A 17,500-nucleotide genomic window follows, 5' to 3' on the forward strand; every position below is an offset into this window, starting at 1 on the left:
CAACAGATCTACATCCACACATACCTGACCGACTGACACGCACACACTCACACAAGCTCTTTCATTCCAGGAGGAAGTGATGTCATCAACAGGCAAACACGCCTGCAGTTCCTCCACCTGTGCCTATATCTATACTGATAGCCTTCAGATGCTAACTGCTGGAAGAGCAGTAGTATAAACTAGTGTTATAGATGCTAACCAGTTAGCTAGTAGAGCTGTTGTTAACGAGTAGACGTCACATTCACACTATTAAACTTTCACTTCACACTAAGTTTAATTCTTATTATTTACATTACTCCAAACTTAGATTTAAAACCTACCACACATCAAAGGTAACTTTAAACAGCTGAAAGTTAAACACGGAGACATCTGTGAATCTGAATTTACCTCGAACTCTGCTCAGTTTAAATCTTAGGTTTTTACAGGAAATGAAATTTCTGATATTTAAATTCAAATTGTTTGGATCAATCACGTTGCTGGAAGTGAATTCTCACACACTCACATTTCACAGGGACGTTAAACCGTCCTCTGCTGTAGCTGCTGTTTTCATCCATCTGGAAAGGATCAAACATCAGACATTTATTTTGAAAGGCCATAAAATCCAATCTGAACAGTGACTCAGCAGATCGGGATCATCTCAGCACCCCGTCAGTTCTCTTTTATTTTCCAGTGTTGTGGGAGCAGCAGGCACATGCTAATGAACACATGGTAATGAACACATGATAATGAACACATGATGATGAACACATGATGACGAACACATTATTAACGTGTTGCGTTAATCGATCGTCTGCTTCTTCAGCTTCGTTCAAACCTTTAACCATCGTTAAAACGTCCCAGTCTTCAGGCGCTTAGCTTCTAAAAGCTGCTAGCTAAAACAGACCAGCCGAGCACTCAACTTCCCACAATGCTTCACTCTATAGTGCCTGTACTTCAACCTAGCAGTAAAAACAACTTGTTACCTGTACAGTGTCGTACTGTATGTGTGTCTGATAGAGAGACGATTTTTTTTTTTTTTGCTTCTAAAAACTCTGACATCCAGAACATTCCAGGTGGTCGTTGTTGTTTTGTGTGTTTGGTTTTTTAAGAGTATTTTTCTACAGTTTTTTGTATGTCATGCTTCTCACACAGGGCTGTGTGTGTGTGTGTGTGTGTGTGTGTTTGTATGTGATTTTGGTTGTGTGCGTGTTTCTGATGTCACTTCCTGATTTAGCTGTTACATGGTTACAATGATGATGATGATGATGAAGATGCTCTGTGAACAGACTGTAGCCTCTGATGTTTGTGTCCACAGTGAATATTTGGTTTGTATCACCCTGTATCCCACCAATAAAACTATACACTCACTCTGTCCTGTGTGTGTGTGTGCCTGTGTGTGTGTCTGTGCCTGTGTGTGTGTGTGTGCCTGTGTGTGTGTGTGTGTGTGTGTGTGTCTGTGCCTGTGTGTGTGTCTGTGCCTGTGTCTGTGACTCACTGTCTGTTTCCACTTCCTCTGCTCCACAAATAAGAAGAACTGATGGAGATATTTATGTTTAGCTCAGTCTGAAGAATCACAGTCATAATGATGATCATCTGATGACCCTGTCATGTGACCCATGTCCTGTGTGGGACGGGTCGGGACCTTGTGTGTCTGTAACATATTTGAACTTGTGTATTTGGTGTTTGTGTTGGATGGAGACATGCTAACAGTTTCCCTCTGCTTCAGCTGTTTGTGCTAAGCTAAGCTAAATGTCCTGTGCGTCGACTCCGACTGAAGAAATGAATCTTTAAAAATAATTCACAGAGTTTGATTTTAAATTGAATGAAGCAGCTGCTCACTCGTGAGTTAACGTCAGGTGTGTGAGTGGAACGATGCTGTCACACGTACACCTGTACGCACACACCGACAACACACCTGCTATTATCCCTCTGATAATAAGACGTGTTTGTGTCTGCAGGCGACCATGAACGCAACTCTGCTGCGTGTGTGTGTGTGTGTGTGTTACAACCTGGTATTAATGCAATTCACAGCGACCTGTGTTCCCATAATGCCAGGCTTTACACTGTGTGTGTGATGTCTGTCATTTTGTAGAGCGACAAACACAACAGTTAAAACCAACTGTTATTAACACACACACACACTCACACTCACACACACACACAGCGTCCCGTGCTGCTGGTCGGTGACTAACTTGTCAGTCGTCTTTTCCTCTTTGTTGCAGACACACAGCTCGTTACCAACCAAAGGTGAGTGTGTATAAAATGTTTTTACTCCAGAAAATGAAGCGATGAACTGTTGTGTGTCTGTGTGTCTGTGTGAGTGTGTGTGTGTGTGTGTGCACTGGATTGTGAGGATTTATCAGATTTGTTCTGTTTGAGTTTCATTGATGGAAATTTGGTGCATTTTTGGACAAATGTGTAAAAAAAACTCCAAGTTTTTTATTTATTACTGAAACTTTTCCATCAGTTGAATTAAAGCGATGATTGTACTGAAATTACAGGAAGTTTAAAATCCATCATGTCTGAATAATTTCCAGATTATTCTGTAAGACTCTCCTGCAGAGAACTGACCAGAGGTCAGTGTGAAGTTGGTAAATCAGCTGATTCCAGTGACCTGCAGCTGTAAAGCAGTTTCCTGACTGATCACTGGGAATTTTATTTTGTTTGCTCATAAACAAATTTCAGAAACATTTTATTTCATAGATCTGTAATAATAAAAAAAAGTCCTGGGAATAGCTGAGTCATGTTGTATTAATAGGTGAGGCTGTGTGTGTGTGTTACAGATGATGGACGAAGAAGCCACAAAGCGTTACTGTCGGATGAGCGACGACGGACAGAAGCAGAAAGAAACTGAGGTAACGACTGTTTTTCACCTTTTCTGAGACTTTAACATCATCAACACGTCAAAGTCTGAGGATCCGGCTTTATTCAGTCAGGCAGTACAACACGTTACCTGTGCAGCATCAGTGTACGCGAGAATTTTCTGTGTCAGAGGATCAGACTGAACCACCTGAGCTCAGAGCCTGGGACACAGGTGTCTGACAGGTGTCTCATACAGAGACTGGAACACTGACGGTTTTCCTGATTCTGTCCTGGGTTTGGTGTGTGTGTGTGTGTGTGTGTGTGTGTGTGTGTGGTTACTCTGAACAAGTGATGTGATTGGCTGATAAATTTAAATCACTGTCTTGATTGGCTGGTTGTGTGTGTGTGTGTGTGTGTGTCTTTTTATGTTTTACAGTCTAATGATAAGTGAATCATAAACTATATTTGAAAGTCCTGAAACACACACACACACACACACACACACACACACAAAGAGCTGAGAAAGTTTTCACATTTTCCATTACATGGACGTGTGAGAGGTGAGCGAGTGAATCCGCTGGTTTAATGATTAGTGTGATGAAACAATAAATCTGTGACAGAGAGACGGAGAGAGAGATGGATGGAAAAGAGGAAGAACAAATGGAGGAGTGCAGGAAAAACAAGAGCAGGAATGTTCAAACAAGTGTGTGTGTGTGTGTGTGTGTGTGTGTGAGTGTGTGTGTGTGTGTGTGTCAGGTGCGTCCCGTCTTTACGACCAATCAGATGAAGGAATGAGAGAATTTCCTCTTTCACCTGTTAGTTCATGTGAAAACTTCAGTGTTAACATTTATGAACATGTTGATTTATGTGAACACACGCACACACACAGACAGACACACGCACACACACGCACACACACACACAGACACACACAGACACACACACACACACACACACACACACACACACACACACACACACACACACACACACAGACACACACACACACACGCGCACACACACACACACACACACACACACACACACACACACACACAGGGAGTATCTCAGGTGCAGTGGTTAAATACAGTTTGATTTTCTCTGGATTTCGTTCTTCATCACGTTTCAGAGGGAAACGTTTCGCCGCAGCACGTTTACCTGATCACTTACTTCACTAATCCGAATTTTTTTTAATATAAATCAACAACAGACACAACGATCCAGCGTCTTTCTTCATTTACCTGAGCTGATGGCTGAAGGCTCCAGGTGACTGTGATGAACGTCTCACTCCATAAATCAGTTGATTCATGGAGAAAATAATCAGCAGATTAATCAATATCTGAATGATCTCATTATAAATCATTACCTGATCCAGAACAATCCAAACCAAACTGTAAACATGTCACTGTGGAGCAGCTCAGAGGCTGAAGGATCCTGACACACATGTCAGCAGACACACGGGTTTAGCTGTGGAGGACAAAGGGCAGCGCCTCATTCACTGCCTGTGTCTCTCTCCCTCTCTCCCTCCCTCCCTCCCCCTCCCTCCCTCTCTCTCATGACTAATTTACACACATGTCTGTGGTAAAGCGAGGGAGTAAAGTTCAGGTCGGTCAGGAGGAGAGAGAGATCACCGTCCTGCCGCAGAGGAAGACGGAGCGCCGGGACGACACCGGCGAGGTGAGGGGTCGACAACACACACAGACACACACACACACACACACACACAGACACAGACACACACACACACACTACATTTAGCTCGTGTCTGCAGTGAACCATGGATGGACTCACACCTCTCACTGATCTCTGTGAGACTGGAGGAAACTTAAAAACAGCAGGATTCTGAATGAAGTTCTGCACTGAGACCTGTCTGAATGTTGAAGTATGATGATTCTCCGTGTCCGTATACTTTTGGCCTGCAGTCAGTGGGTTTGTGCAGGTGCTCAGGTACCTGCCTCTCACACCTGTCTGTGTGTTTAGATGGAGACGGCAGCATCAGACTCGTCCTCCTGTTGTTCGTCTTGTATCAGTCTGAAGGACAAATGTCCTCGACCTCAGGGACTGATCAGCCTGTTCATCACCAAAGGTAACGCTCACTGTGTGTGTGTGTCTGTGTGTGTGTGTGTGTGTGTGTGTGTGTCTGTGTGTTACAATCAACCAGTGAATAAAACTCTGTCAGGTCAGAGACAAATCTCAGATGTGTGTAACCATCACCTCTCACTGTGTGTGTCTGTGTGTGTGTGTGTGTGTGCGTGTGTGTGTGTGTGTGTGTCTGTGTGTGTGTGTGTGTGTGTGTGTGTGTGTCTGTGTGTGTGTGTGTGCGTGTCTGTGTGTGTCTGTGTGTGTCTGCGTGTGTGTGTGTGTGTGTGCGTGTGCAGTGTGTCTGTTCGCTCTGCTGTTCGGTGTTGTTTGGTCCATCACAGGAAGTGAGTGTTTACCTGGAGGGAACCTGTTCGGCATCATCATCCTCTTCATCTGCTCCGTGCTCGGAGGGAAACTGGTGGGAATGATCCAACTGCCCACGCTGCCCCCCTTCCCCCCGCTGCTTGGTACGACCCAACAATCTGCTCTGATCTGTCCAGACTCACCGAACACCTGTTTGCTCTCAATGTATTGTGTGTGTGTCCGTGTGTGTGTGTGTGTGTGTGCAGGTATGTTGCTGGCAGGTCTGGTGTTGCGTAACGTTCCCTACATCACAGACGCCGTCTTCATCAACACTCATTGGTCAGCAGCTCTGAGGAACATCGCCCTGTCAATCATCCTGACGAGAGCCGGGCTGGGCCTCGACCCCTCAGTACTCACACACACACACACACACACACACACACACACACACACACACACCATAAAACATACTGTACACACTGTCCATGCTGATGTACTTACACAGGTTTAAATGTGTGTGTGTGTGTGCAGGCGTTGCGTCGTCTGAAGGCGGTGTGTGTGCGTGTTGCAATCGGCCCCTGTGTGGTGGAGGCCTGCGTCGTTGCTGTGGTGTCTCACTTCCTGCTGGGTCTGCCCTGGGTCTGGGGCTTCATACTGGGGTAACACACACACACACACACACAGACACACACAGAGAGAGACACACACACACATACACACACACAGAGACACACACACACACATACACACACACAGAGACACACACACACACACACATACACACACACAGAGACACGTTCTAAATTTATGGAAATGTTGACCCTGACACTGACCCTGTGTGTGTCTCTCTCTCTGTGTGTCTGTGTCTGTGTGTCTGTCTCTGTATGTGTGTCTCTGTGTGTGTGTGTGTGTGTCTGTCTCTGTGTGTGTGTCTCTCTCTGTGTGCGTCTCTCTGTGTGTGTGCAGTTTTGTCCTGGCTGCTGTGTCTCCAGCAGTCGTCGTCCCTTCGATGCTGCTCCTGCAGAGAGAGGGCTACGGGGTGGAGAAGGTAAATTATCACCTGTAACTTCTCCACTCTGCCACCAGAGGGCAGAGTGACCTTTATAAATAAGCAGTGGAAGCACTTAAAGAACCTCAGGAACCTCCTGCAGGATCACTGCCCTGTAATGATGTAGTGATGATCTGTGATGTTCTGCTGTGGTTCAGGGAATCCCCACCCTGCTGATGGCTGCTGGGAGCTTTGATGATATTTTGGCCATCACAGGTTTCTCCACCTGCCTGGGCATCGCCTTCTCCACAGGTCAGAGACGTTGGATTTCATTCTGCTCTGTTCAGTTCTGCTGCATCTGTTCTACGTGATGTGTCTGTGATGTTCCTGCAGGTTCTACGTGGATGAACATACTGAAGGGTCTCCTGGAGGTGGTGGGAGGGATCATAGCTGGGCTGATCCTGGGTCTGTTCCTGTGCTGCTTCCCCAGCAAAGACCAGGTCTGACTCTGTCTCATACTTAAGTTTTATGAAATAAGAGAAGATGAGATGAGATGAGATGAGACTTTATTGATCCCACAGTGGGGAAATTCACTAGTTTGGTAGCTCACAAGCAAAAACAGGAGAAAATGATAAACTGCAGAAAAACAGTATATTTACAATCTAAAGGAAAAAAAGTTAAGTTACAAAAAACAAAAAAGAATCAGTAAAAACTAAAAACTAAACCTAATTTAATGAAAATATTATTTTAACGCAGTTCCTCCGTCTCCCTGCAGGAGGACCTGGTGCTGAGAAGGACTCTCATGTTACTGGGTCTGTCCATGTTTTCCGTCTTCTTCAGTCATGTTATTGGTTTTGCTGGTGCTGGTGGTCTCTGTACACTGGTGCTGGCCTTCCTGGCTGCTCTGGGCTGGAAAACCGACAAGGTAAAACACATTAGAACCACTGTGACCTGGATCAAACATCAGCGTCTCTTTCAACCATTTACATTAAATCCAGATGTGTTTACACCCAGGCCCCGGTGGCCGCCATGGTGGGACGGTCATGGGATGTTTTCCAGCCTCTCCTGTTTGGCCTGATTGGAGCAGAGATCACCATAGCAACCCTCAGTCCCAGCACCGTTGGTAAGAACAACAGAACAGAACAAACCTCAACCACCTGAGAACCAGTTTTTAAAGTCTCCGTCGGTGCCTCTGTGCTCAGGTCTGGGTCTGGCCTGTATCGGTGTCGGCCTGGTGATCCGTCTGCTCGTCACCTTCCTGCTGGTTCACTTCGGAGGATTCAGCCTGAAGGAGAAACTCTTCATCGCTGTGGCCTGGCTGCCTAAAGCCACCGTACAGGTGTGTTCACTGCAGCCGTACGACTCCCAGAACCTCATCCACGACCACACGAACCTCATCCACGACCACACAAACCTCATCCACGACCACACGAACCACTGCACGACCACACGAACCTCATCCACGACCACACGAACCTCATCCACGACCACACGAACCACTGCACGACCACACGAACCTCATCCACGACCACACGAACCTCATCCACGACCACACGAACCACTGCACGACCACACGAACCTCATCCACGACCACACGAACCTCATCCACGACCACGCGAACCTCATCCACGACCACGCGAACCTCATCCACGACCACGCGAAACTCATCCACGACCACACGAACCTCATCCACGACCACACGAACCTCATCCACGACCACACGAACCTTCGCCATCGACTCTCACTCAGTCGCTTTATGGAGAACCAGAATTAGAATGAACCCAGAATTAGAACCTTGTTCATGAATCTGTAAATCACACCAGCGACCTCGAGAACCAGTGAAACCAACAAAACGCCACAGGTCCGGGTTGAATCAGTGGCCTCAGCTTCACCTTGTCGACGCTCCCTGACACGTGACGTCTGACACGATGACTAAACCCTCACCATCTTTATGTCTTTGTCTGTGTGTCAGGCTGCTATCGGCTCCAAGGCCCTGGACATGGCGAGGGAGGAGGGCGACGACACCTTAATAAAGTTTGGATTGGATGTGCTAACGTTAGCCGTGTTAGCCATCCTGACCACGGCTCCCATTGGAGCGCTGGGTATCGGGCTGGCAGGGCCCCGCCTCCTGGCCCGGCAGGTCAAAGGTCAGTTCACAGTTTGCTCCTCTGATGTATGGAGGTCGGGTGTAGTTCTCCATAAACACAAACGACTCACTGACTCTTCTTTTATCTCAGCAGATGAAACAGAGGGTGAAGCCTCGAGTCCAAGCAGCAACGGGATTGGTCCAGAGAAAGATCACGTGACCCTTGAAAGCAAGCTATGAGGCCTCTGATTGGACAAACTGAAGAAACCTCCAGCTCTCTTTATGTTTATGTACACTCTACGCAGATACGCTGTGTTTACATGTACTGTATGTCTTTTATGCTAATACTAGTTTGTGCGAGCTAATGTCACTAACAAAGTGTTCAGCTGCTGATGTGCTAATGCTGCTGTGGCTAACAGGATGAGAGGGTGAGAGGATGACAGGATGACTGATGGGATGAGAAATCACTTCCTGTTTCATTTGTCTGTGTAACTATAAAACTTATTTCCAACAGAAAAAAGTTATAAATAGAAACAAAATAGAATCTGTGTGAAGAGTCTGTGAAAACTACAGCGAGTTAAACTTTGATTTGTTTGTAAGATGAAGATTCTTCATGGGAAACATAAACAGGAAGTAGGTTTTTATATGTTATATGACAAAAAGTCAAATTTAAGATAAAATGATCCAAAAACTGAAATGAAAACATGATATTTACTGTCAACACTAAACCCACTCTGCTTCAGAGACATGTTGGATTCATATTCTCTGCAGACTGTTTCCTGTCATAGCTGTAACCTGCTGAGCACAGTATCCACTAACTGTCTGAATCTGAACGCATCGGTCAGAGGTCGTGGATCAGCTTCCAGTTATTATTCATTATTTTAGTTTGTGTAACTCTGTGACTGTGTGTTGTGTCGGTGGACTGCAGAACAGGCCGGGTGGCAGTGGCTTTAGCTTACATGCTAATCTGATGTCTCAGGCCTGAGTGTGGACGGTGTCCAAACCTTTGTATTTTCCACCATTACTGTTTAATTTTTTCTGCTGTCTGATGAAATAAAACGTGACAGATCATTAAAGCGTTCAGCGTCTGTGTGACTGACAGAGCATGGACTCGTCCACAGTCAGTCACTCCGTCCACAGTCTGAACGCAGCAAACACAAAGTTTATGTTTCACTAAAAACTTTTCACTTTCACAGTGAAACAGGAAGCTCCTGCTTCAGCTGATGCTTCCAGCTGTTGTAGTTTTTGATGAACTTTGTGAAAATGCATCTGAAACAACACGATGTAATAAAGTCTCTGCACTTTTATCACAGAGACGGTGGGCGTTTCCTGTTTGTCTCTTCTTCTTTGCGCCTCACATCTCACTGCAGGCATCGACAGAAAACCGCAACAGAGACCAAGAGTCAGTAAAGTAAGAAGAAAAAGCAGCAGCTTCCTACACTCAGCTTAAATTTAGCCACGTTCACCTGATCACAACCATGTAAATAAAAACAATTATTTACTGACGACTTTTAAAAAGAAAAGGAAAAAACTAAATCGCACAAATGAAATCCTTCACACACGTTTATAACGTATTTACAGACATTTAATGAAATGAAACTCACTTTCAAAAGAGTCACGAGTGTTTACTAAAATACTGTTACACCTACAGCTAGGCCAGATTTATGCTAAGCTAAGCTAACTAGCTGCTGACTGTAGCTCCAGAAGAAGAAGAAGAGAAGAAGAAGAAGAAGTTTCCCCGAAATACCAAACAGTTGTTTTATGAGAAGCAGAAAGTGAATAACATGGAGCAGCTGATTTTTAAAGAATTTCAACTTTAAGATCAAATCTTTGAGGAGAGAAACAAAAAGCTTGATGCAGATTTCAGTCTGATGTGAACGCTGGCTGTTTCCCTGTGTCTCAAACTGAAAGAAAGAAAGAAAGAAGGAAAGAAAGATAATCAATCAAAACTAAGCCATAAAAAATCTATGGTTCTACCCCCCTCCACCCCCCGCCCCCGCCCCTGCCCCTGTGGTTGAACAGGATGTTGTTGCTCCATCTGTGACACGGCGGTCAGTGTGAAACTTCAGTCTGCACTCAGCATGAAGGCAGCGCGGCTCTTCATCTGTAAGTCTAACACTTCGTATTATAATCACAGAATAATTTAAACACTGGAGACGGATTTTAATTTACCTTTGATCAGTGAATCAGCAGAAATCACTTCATTCTTCTAACAGTTTGTGAACGTTTGTTGGTGTTTGTGACAGTTTCAGTGCTGCTGATGTTCAACACATCTGCCCACGGTCGTGGTGAGTTTCACACACATCACACGCCACATGCGTGTACACACACCTCTACACACCTGCATCATTACTCCATCACATGTACCTGAGGCGACGTCTCAGTCGTCATCGCTACGCAACGCAAAGGTGATCGATTCATTAACGGAGCTCGTGTAAGACAGAGCATCCAGGAAGTAGTCAGGCCCGGTCCCCTTTATTTTTACTGTTGGTACATCTCAGCTGTGTGGTTGGATAAGCAGCAGAAAACAAATGAATGGATTAACTGATGAACACATAACTACTCAGTCAACTCTGCTGTTTTATTTGACACTGGTCTGTCCCTGTCCCTCTTTCTTTATGTCCTCCGTCCTCTCAGCCTCTGTGACAGTCGTCCCCAACAGGTCTCAGTACTTTGAGTATGAGCAGATCAGTGTGAGCTGTGAACACTTCCGCTCCGGCGAGTGGACGGTGTGGAGATACACTACAGGGTGAGTTTACCACAGCACGCGGCTGCGATTGGTCCAAACCATCCATCGGTCTGAAGGTTTGTTTGCAGGTAGACGCTGGGCTGCAGCATGTGAGTCTGAACAGAACCAGAACCAGAACCAGGTTAAAGACGCTGCATCATGACTGAAGCGTCCGTGCGTCCTGAGCCGCGTTTTAACGTGACGGTTTCACCAAAACTCACTGAATGAACCAAACATCACAGTGAAATTTAAAAGTGCCGCAGTAACGACGTCCGTCCACATGTGTAAACGATGACAAACTGAGGTGATGTGTCCCCAGTTTGGAGCTGTCCCAGTGTGGGTCGGGCTGGGGCGACCAGGCTTCCACTTCCTGTGTCATGGAGACGGTCAAGAAGCCCAGCAGTGGGGTGTACTGGTGTGAATCGAAACACAGACGCAGCAGCGACGCCGTCAACATCACTGTCACCGGTAAGATTCTGCAAAAATACACAACAACAGCTACACAAGCCACACTCTGAAGCTGAGCCGGGATCAGGCTGCGACGCCGCTCAGCGACGGGGAGTCGCTGCTCTAAAAGGAAGTGATCAGAGGAAGTGAATCTTACGACGGCACATCTGCAGAATCCCTGAACCTCAGAAACATCAGCTGCAGACGCCGCTGTGCTTTCAGACAGGAACCTGGTTAAAGAGGAGACACACAGACACACACGCACACCCACACACACACACACACACACCTACACACACCTACACACACACACACACACGTGATCAGGGTCAAAGACCTTTTTGTTCAGTTTTCGTCTCGTTTGGTTTGTACAGTTACCATGGTAACAGTATGTTCTCATTATGAACCTCTCTGCACACCTGGAATATTAGCATTAGCATTAGCACGGCTACCTGTGCTCTCCACTTCAGAGCCGGCAGGTTCTCATTGTTTGTCTCAGCTGTCCTCAGTGGACTGGAGATGAACTCAGTCCAGAAAATATTCATCTTTTCATCATCTCGTTCCAGTAATCGCAGATGTGGTTAACGAACTTTCAGACGGTCTCTCAGACTCTCACTGTTGCACAAGGTTGAAGTAACCGACTAAAGAACGATGTAAAACCTTTTTTCCATCTGTCCTCAGTGGAACCAGTGATCCTGGAGAGTCCCGTCCTCCCTGTGACGGAGCGAGACGACGTCACTCTGCGCTGTAAAACATCAAACTCCGCCTCCTACCTCACAGCTGATTTCTACAAAGACAACATCTTTATTGGGTCTAAGGGAACAGGTCACATGACCATTCACAATTTTTCCAAGTCTGATGAAGGTGTCTACAGATGTGCAGTCCACGGCCTTGGACAGTCTCCGAGCAGCTGGCTGCTGGTGAGAGGTAAAGATTCAAAGTCACTAAACTTTACTCAACAGGTCTGAGCCAGTGGACAAAACTGAAACTGCTTAGAGGACAGATGTTATCTGCTCGTGAAGCAGAGACCAGCAGGAGCTCATTCTAACTCTGACTAATATGAAAGACACATGTTCAGCGTATCAGCAGGTAGAACGACCCTGTTCTCTGTTCTCAGTTCTCTGTTGATGACTCTTTGGTCTGTATTAGATCCAGAACAGTTAAAACTAGCAGGACTCTGGACACGTGTGCTGTTGTGTTGGGGGTTGTGTGGTTCTGGGGCCATGACATGGACTCTGTGGACGTTATCTCTGGCTTCAGCACTGAATGGAAGTCTGTCCGTCCACAGAGGACTCTGAGCCGGCCTCTCTCACGCCGTCCCCTGACTCGTCTCAGCTGACTGAGTATGAGAACCTGTCCCTGAGCTGTGGCGACGACAGCAGCTTTCGTGGATGGCGCATCAAACGGTTCACAACCGTCAGCGGCAAACTGTCCAGCTGTGGAGACGAGTGGGGGACGCCCACGTCCTCTGGCTGCGTCCTCCAAACAGTCAAGCAGCGAGACAGCGCTGTTTACTGGTGTGAGTCACCTTCAAAGCGCCGGAGCAACTCTGTCAACATCACTGTGTACGGTAGGAGCAACGAAACGCAACCACCCCAGCCTAGCAAAGGTAGCCTCAGGTACAGGCAGCGCTGCTGTTAGCAAAGCCCTCAGTGCCTCACAGGCTTAAACAAACAAACAAACAAACAACATTACCCATAATCACTTGCACCCAGCAGACCTTGAAAAAGTTACTCTGACAGTCTGCAGATGTTTTAGAGCCGAGAGCTTCTCTGAGCGAGATGAACGGATTAGACGAGTCGTCCGGATACTTCCGGATCTGAGCTGGGAAACACGCAGCTCGTTATCCAATCAGATCTGAGTTTCACCAGCGACTCGTGAATCCATCGCTAACAGAGCACAGTCAGTCCTTCGCTCGCAGTGACATCATCACCTTACATTCACCATCAGATCCACAGATTGTTCACACAAACATTTGTCTCTGTGTTCAGATGGACCAGTGATCCTGCAGAGTCCTGTCCTCCCTGTGATGGACGGACATGATGTCTCTCTGCTCTGTAAAACAAAGGACGCTCCCTCCGACCTCCCAGCTGATTTCTATAAAGATGGCTCCTTCATCAGGACCGAGCCCACGGGTCACATGACCATCCGCCATGTTTCCAGGTCTGATGAAGGCGTCTACAGCTGTAAGGTCAGGGGTCATGGAGAGTCTCCACCCAGCTGGCTGTTTGTCACAGGTGAGGTCAGGTTTGGAGGCAGTTATGTTTCAGAGGTGGAGTGATTTTAGTTTGGTAGCTGACGCCTGATGGTGGAGGTGATGGGTGACAGTGACACCTAGTGGTCTGAATAAACGGCAGCAGTTCAGGTACCATGTGATCTCATGTCTGTTTTGATGAATTAACCAAACATATAACATACATGTGCTGCAGTCACACTCAGAGACGGGTTTAACATGTGTAGGTGCTGGGAGTCTGAACTCTAACAGTTTCTACTTCTACTTTTTTTTTTAAACACTGCTTTACATGTCAAACACGGAGGATTTCATGTTGGCAGCTGTTATTTTCCTGACAGCTGCAGTTATTTTATATTTGTGGAGCCTGTTCATGGAAATCTGACGCCTGTGTTTGACAGACGCAGACGCCCAGGACTCCGCTCCGGTCTCTGAACCAACCCCGTCCCTGCTGACAGCGCTCCGCTACATCGTGGTGTGCTCTCCGTATTTTATCTCTACGCTGCTCATGGCGTCGGAATATCGACGAAGACCCACAGGTAACAATCTGAGTCAAACAGCCACGCTCTGTAAGCTCAGCAGAGTTCTGGTTCATCCTGAGGGGAACATGAACATCTGAACCACATCATCACAATCCATCTGACAGTTGATGAGACCTGGTCTGGACCAAAGAGGCGACCGACTGATCACAACCTGCCAAGGACCAATCAATCAAATCAGTCCCCCATCATCATCATCATCATCATCATAATTTCAGGAAACTTTCTCCAGGTTGATTTGAAATAATTTCTCTGACGATTCATGAAATGATTGTTTGACTCAGCAGGAAGGACCCTGCCTGTTTCCATGACGATGCCCCCAGCCAGTGAGGATGATGATGGAGTGGAAGGAGAATACGATGATGCTGTTGCTGCTGGCGTCACCACTGAGCACCATTTTTAAGCTGAACGTCGTCTCCAGTTTGTCCACTGAGACGTTTCTGTCCTCACGCAGCTGCTGGTCTTCCTCAGTCCACGTCCAGTCTTCTTCTCTGGTGCTGGACTAGTGAGCAGCACATTATTTTAACATAATTCTTGTTTTTTTTTTGCTCTGTATTTAATGTTTTGGATAAAGAAAAGGTCACAGCCAGTTTCAGTTGTGGCTTTGACGCTTTAGTTTCTTAGGCCTTGTCCACACGGAGATGAAAACTATTTATTTTTCATTTGAATAAAAGTTTGAATGAAACTCTGGCATCGCCTCTGGAAATGTGTGTGTCCACATGACACCACTGAAAACACTGCAGTATATGTGCCAGGCTCAAAAAGCCAGTTCCGTGTGGATGAAATGTCCACACGATAAAAAAAAACTTGTCTCCATGTGGACGGTCCCTTAGTTTAACAGCTGTGAAGCCTGGAAACTGATAATGTGAGAGATAGATGTGGTGTTATCAGGTTAGACACCAACACACATTTAATTAAAGGGTTTTAAACTAAGATGGCTGTCAGGGAAAATAAAGATACTCCTGTAAAATAATCCTTCACCTGTTTTCTGCTTTGGTCAGTTCTTTGTTCAGTTTAGAAAACGTCCCTCACACTCTCTGACTCCATGGAGACAGTTCTGTGTCCAACACCCAAAGATCAAAACTCAAAATCTGAAAACAGAAACTATTTATTTTTTACAAGTACGGATTCACAACATTTCTCAGCAATGAAAAAAAAACAACAAAAACAAACATACAATCTGTGGCCTGCAAACCCAACATGACAACACATACAACTACAACACATCTAAAATCCTTCTGTCCTCAGACAGATGTCAGTGGTGAATGTAGAACTTCTCCTCTCAGTGTTCACAGAGTCATTAATGGTCAATGTTTGTGTTTAAATCAGTGGAAACAAAAACAAAAGTCCTTCCAAAGGTGAGGTGTGGACTTCAGAGCAGGGTGCAGGGTTTGGTGAGCTCAGGTCAGGTCACAGGACACATTCCAGTCTTCCTTAAGGTTGGACATCTGTCTCAGAAAAAGAAAATCAATGAGCATAAACACAGGGCACAGACAGGTTTAGCTGAAGCGGATGATGTATCTGACAGAATATACCAGTATCCACAGAGATCCATCACATGGTGCAGAGGTGGGGGTGGCGTCGCCTTCATCAGGGAGGACTCGGTCCAGCACGGTCCAGCTCGGCCTTCGTCTTCTTCACACGTCTCTGGGACTCGGTTCCTGCGGGACTCGGTTCCTGCGGGACTCGGCTCCTCCGGGACTCGGTTCCTCCGGGACTCGGTTCCTCCGGGACTCGGTTCCTCTGGGACTCGGCGTCTCTGGGTCACAGCGTCCCACGCTGAATCCTCTGGTGGCACAGGAAACCTCTGAGCCTCCGTCAGCCTCCGTCACCGTCTGGCTCGTGCAGCCTGCAACTATTCATCCACAAAATACAATGAGATATATTCCACGAGGGGCCACTACGCCCATACATGACACCCCACCCCCCGTCCATCGGAGACTGGCTGAAAACTACACCAAGACAAACTAAGCTGAAGATCACCTGAGTACGATGTCATTAGTTAGACAACTAAAGTCTCTGTCCTTCACAGTCTTCGACCTGGTCTCAGAGTCCCTGACTGTCCTACCTGGTGTTGGGGGGTCTGAAAAATAAGTTTAGTTCCCTGAAAAACAGGAATAAGTTGGATGAATAACTGATCTAAGGAGCTGGAGGACTGACAGGCTCCTCAGCTGGTGATGGACTGATGGTCCACTGTGTCCATTACACAGTAAAGGACACGGTTAAAGAGGGAGGCTGTTCTAACTGTGACAGCAGAAACCTGTAAGACTCAAAGTGGATTCATGGTCCATCTGAACTGCAAGTTGAATGGTGGGACCACACACACAGACACACAGACACACACACAGACACACAGACACACACACAGACACACAGACACACACAGACGCCATTATCTGGAACCTTCCATCCTTGCTGATCTGACACTGAGCCTCTTCCTGCTGTGACTGGCTCAGAGATCACCTGGCTGCTGACTCTCAGCTCAGAGATCACCTGGCTGCTGACTCTCAGCTCAGAGATCACCTGGCTGCTGACTCTCGGCTCAGAGATCACCTGGCTGCTGACTCTCGGCTCAGAGATCACCTGGCTGCTGACTCTCAGCTCCTCCTCTGATTCTGGAGCCTCTCCTACATTCACTCTCTGCTTGAACCTGCTGCTCTTAACAAAAACAAAACTAAAACTAAAACAGGATCCTGACAGCAGCACACCACCATCAGCTGATTCACAAAGCCAGAGGGATCCTTGTCTGGGTTTGGAAACTGCGTGACTGAGGCGCACAGGCTCTGCAGACTGAACTCACAGGGCTAAGTTTGTCCTGACGTCTCTAAGAACCTGTCCCACTGCCTGAAACCCCTCTGAGCCTCTGGTCCAGGAAAAGTCCCTGATTAAGACAGAACCAGCAGCAGAGCTAACGATGACTGATCCCAGCACAGACTTCGTCACACACAGAGAAGAAGGGGAAGGAGAAAAGCCTTGCCTTCTTATGAAGTGAGTCGACTCGTGTGGCCTCGTTCTCTGTTGTCTTCAGAAATCTGAGCTCATTGAATCCTGAAAGTGATTCTGGGGAGACATTTTCTAATGCTGCTGATTCTGTCAGGACACGTCAACGTCTCTGGCCTCGTCTCCTACATCGCTTCAAACTGTTCACAGGCTACAGGCAGGGCCACGGTCTCTCAGACAACTAGTCCTGGAGACGTGTTGTCCAACGACATCAGAAAGCAACTGAGGAAACAAGTGTTCACAGTGACACTGGAAAATCCAGCTGCCACAGAGGGAGGGGGGTAAAAACATAACTACCACTGGAGACACTACAGGG

General features: G+C 46.8%; 3 protein-coding genes across 10 annotated transcripts in view; all 3 read left to right on the forward strand.

The window, feature by feature from the left end:
* The window catches only part of corin (corin, serine peptidase), a 14,475-nt gene extending 13,134 nt beyond the window's left edge, over window positions 1–1,341 (forward strand). For all 3 annotated transcript variants that reach the window (XM_041031591.1, XM_041031589.1, XM_041031590.1), the window contains exon 24: window positions 1–1,341. This exon is cut by the window's left edge and continues 147 nt beyond it. In XM_041031591.1, coding sequence (XP_040887525.1) covers window positions 1–36 — 36 coding nt within the window. In that variant the 3' untranslated portion in view covers window positions 37–1,341.
* A 775-nt stretch (window positions 1,342–2,116) lies between these two features.
* On the forward strand, window positions 2,117–9,529 carry LOC121177350 (sodium/hydrogen exchanger 9B2). 2 transcript variants are annotated; one of them, XM_041031651.1, is made up of 15 exons: window positions 2,117–2,226; window positions 2,763–2,834; window positions 4,369–4,458; window positions 4,762–4,867; window positions 5,160–5,330; window positions 5,433–5,575; window positions 5,698–5,825; window positions 6,133–6,214; window positions 6,373–6,466; window positions 6,548–6,654; window positions 6,930–7,079; window positions 7,169–7,277; window positions 7,357–7,493; window positions 8,127–8,301; window positions 8,392–9,529. In XM_041031651.1, exons 2-15 carry the CDS (start codon window positions 2,763–2,765, stop codon window positions 8,478–8,480), a joined length of 1,653 nt encoding a protein of 550 aa, XP_040887585.1. In that variant the 5' UTR covers window positions 2,117–2,226; the 3' UTR covers window positions 8,481–9,529. The 2 variants fall into 2 exon arrangements, with proteins under 2 accessions (XP_040887585.1, XP_040887586.1); XM_041031652.1 differs by having other exon boundaries at window positions 8,395–9,529.
* Window positions 9,530–10,229: 700 nt separating this feature from the next.
* Window positions 10,230–14,874, forward strand: LOC121177360 (Fc receptor-like protein 4). 5 transcript variants are annotated; one of them, XM_041031667.1, is made up of 9 exons: window positions 10,230–10,346; window positions 10,487–10,528; window positions 10,878–10,989; window positions 11,288–11,436; window positions 12,097–12,342; window positions 12,704–12,985; window positions 13,407–13,652; window positions 14,047–14,184; window positions 14,469–14,874. In XM_041031667.1, the coding sequence occupies exons 1-9, from the start codon at window positions 10,322–10,324 to the stop codon at window positions 14,585–14,587; spliced, it is 1,359 nt and encodes a 452-aa protein (XP_040887601.1). In that variant the 5' UTR covers window positions 10,230–10,321; the 3' UTR covers window positions 14,588–14,874. The 5 variants fall into 5 exon arrangements, with proteins under 5 accessions (XP_040887601.1, XP_040887602.1, XP_040887598.1 ...); XM_041031664.1 differs by having other exon boundaries at window positions 10,279–10,346; window positions 10,487–10,989; XM_041031666.1 differs by having other exon boundaries at window positions 10,280–10,346; window positions 10,487–10,989; window positions 14,472–14,874.
* Window positions 14,875–17,500: the final 2,626 nt, after the last annotated feature.

This window comes from Toxotes jaculatrix, chromosome 23 (genome assembly GCF_017976425.1).
Source record: "Toxotes jaculatrix isolate fToxJac2 chromosome 23, fToxJac2.pri, whole genome shotgun sequence".
Lineage (NCBI taxonomy): Eukaryota > Metazoa > Chordata > Actinopteri > Toxotidae > Toxotes > Toxotes jaculatrix.

Coding starts and splice junctions, on each gene's coding strand:
- LOC121177360 (XM_041031664.1), top strand. CDS start 10,772: ATGAATGGATTAACTGATGAACACATAACTACTCAGTCAACTCTGCTG. Junction 10,990..11,287: donor GTGTGGAGATACACTACAGG/GTGAGTTTACCA, acceptor ATGTGTCCCCAG/TTTGGAGCTGTCCCAGTGTG. Junction 12,986..13,406: donor TGTCAACATCACTGTGTACG/GTAGGAGCAACG, acceptor CTCTGTGTTCAG/ATGGACCAGTGATCCTGCAG.
- LOC121177350 (XM_041031651.1), top strand. CDS start 2,763: ATGATGGACGAAGAAGCCACAAAGCGTTACTGTCGGATGAGCGACGAC. Junction 2,835..4,368: donor AGAAGCAGAAAGAAACTGAG/GTAACGACTGTT, acceptor TCTGTGGTAAAG/CGAGGGAGTAAAGTTCAGGT. Junction 8,302..8,391: donor CCTGGCCCGGCAGGTCAAAG/GTCAGTTCACAG, acceptor CTTTTATCTCAG/CAGATGAAACAGAGGGTGAA.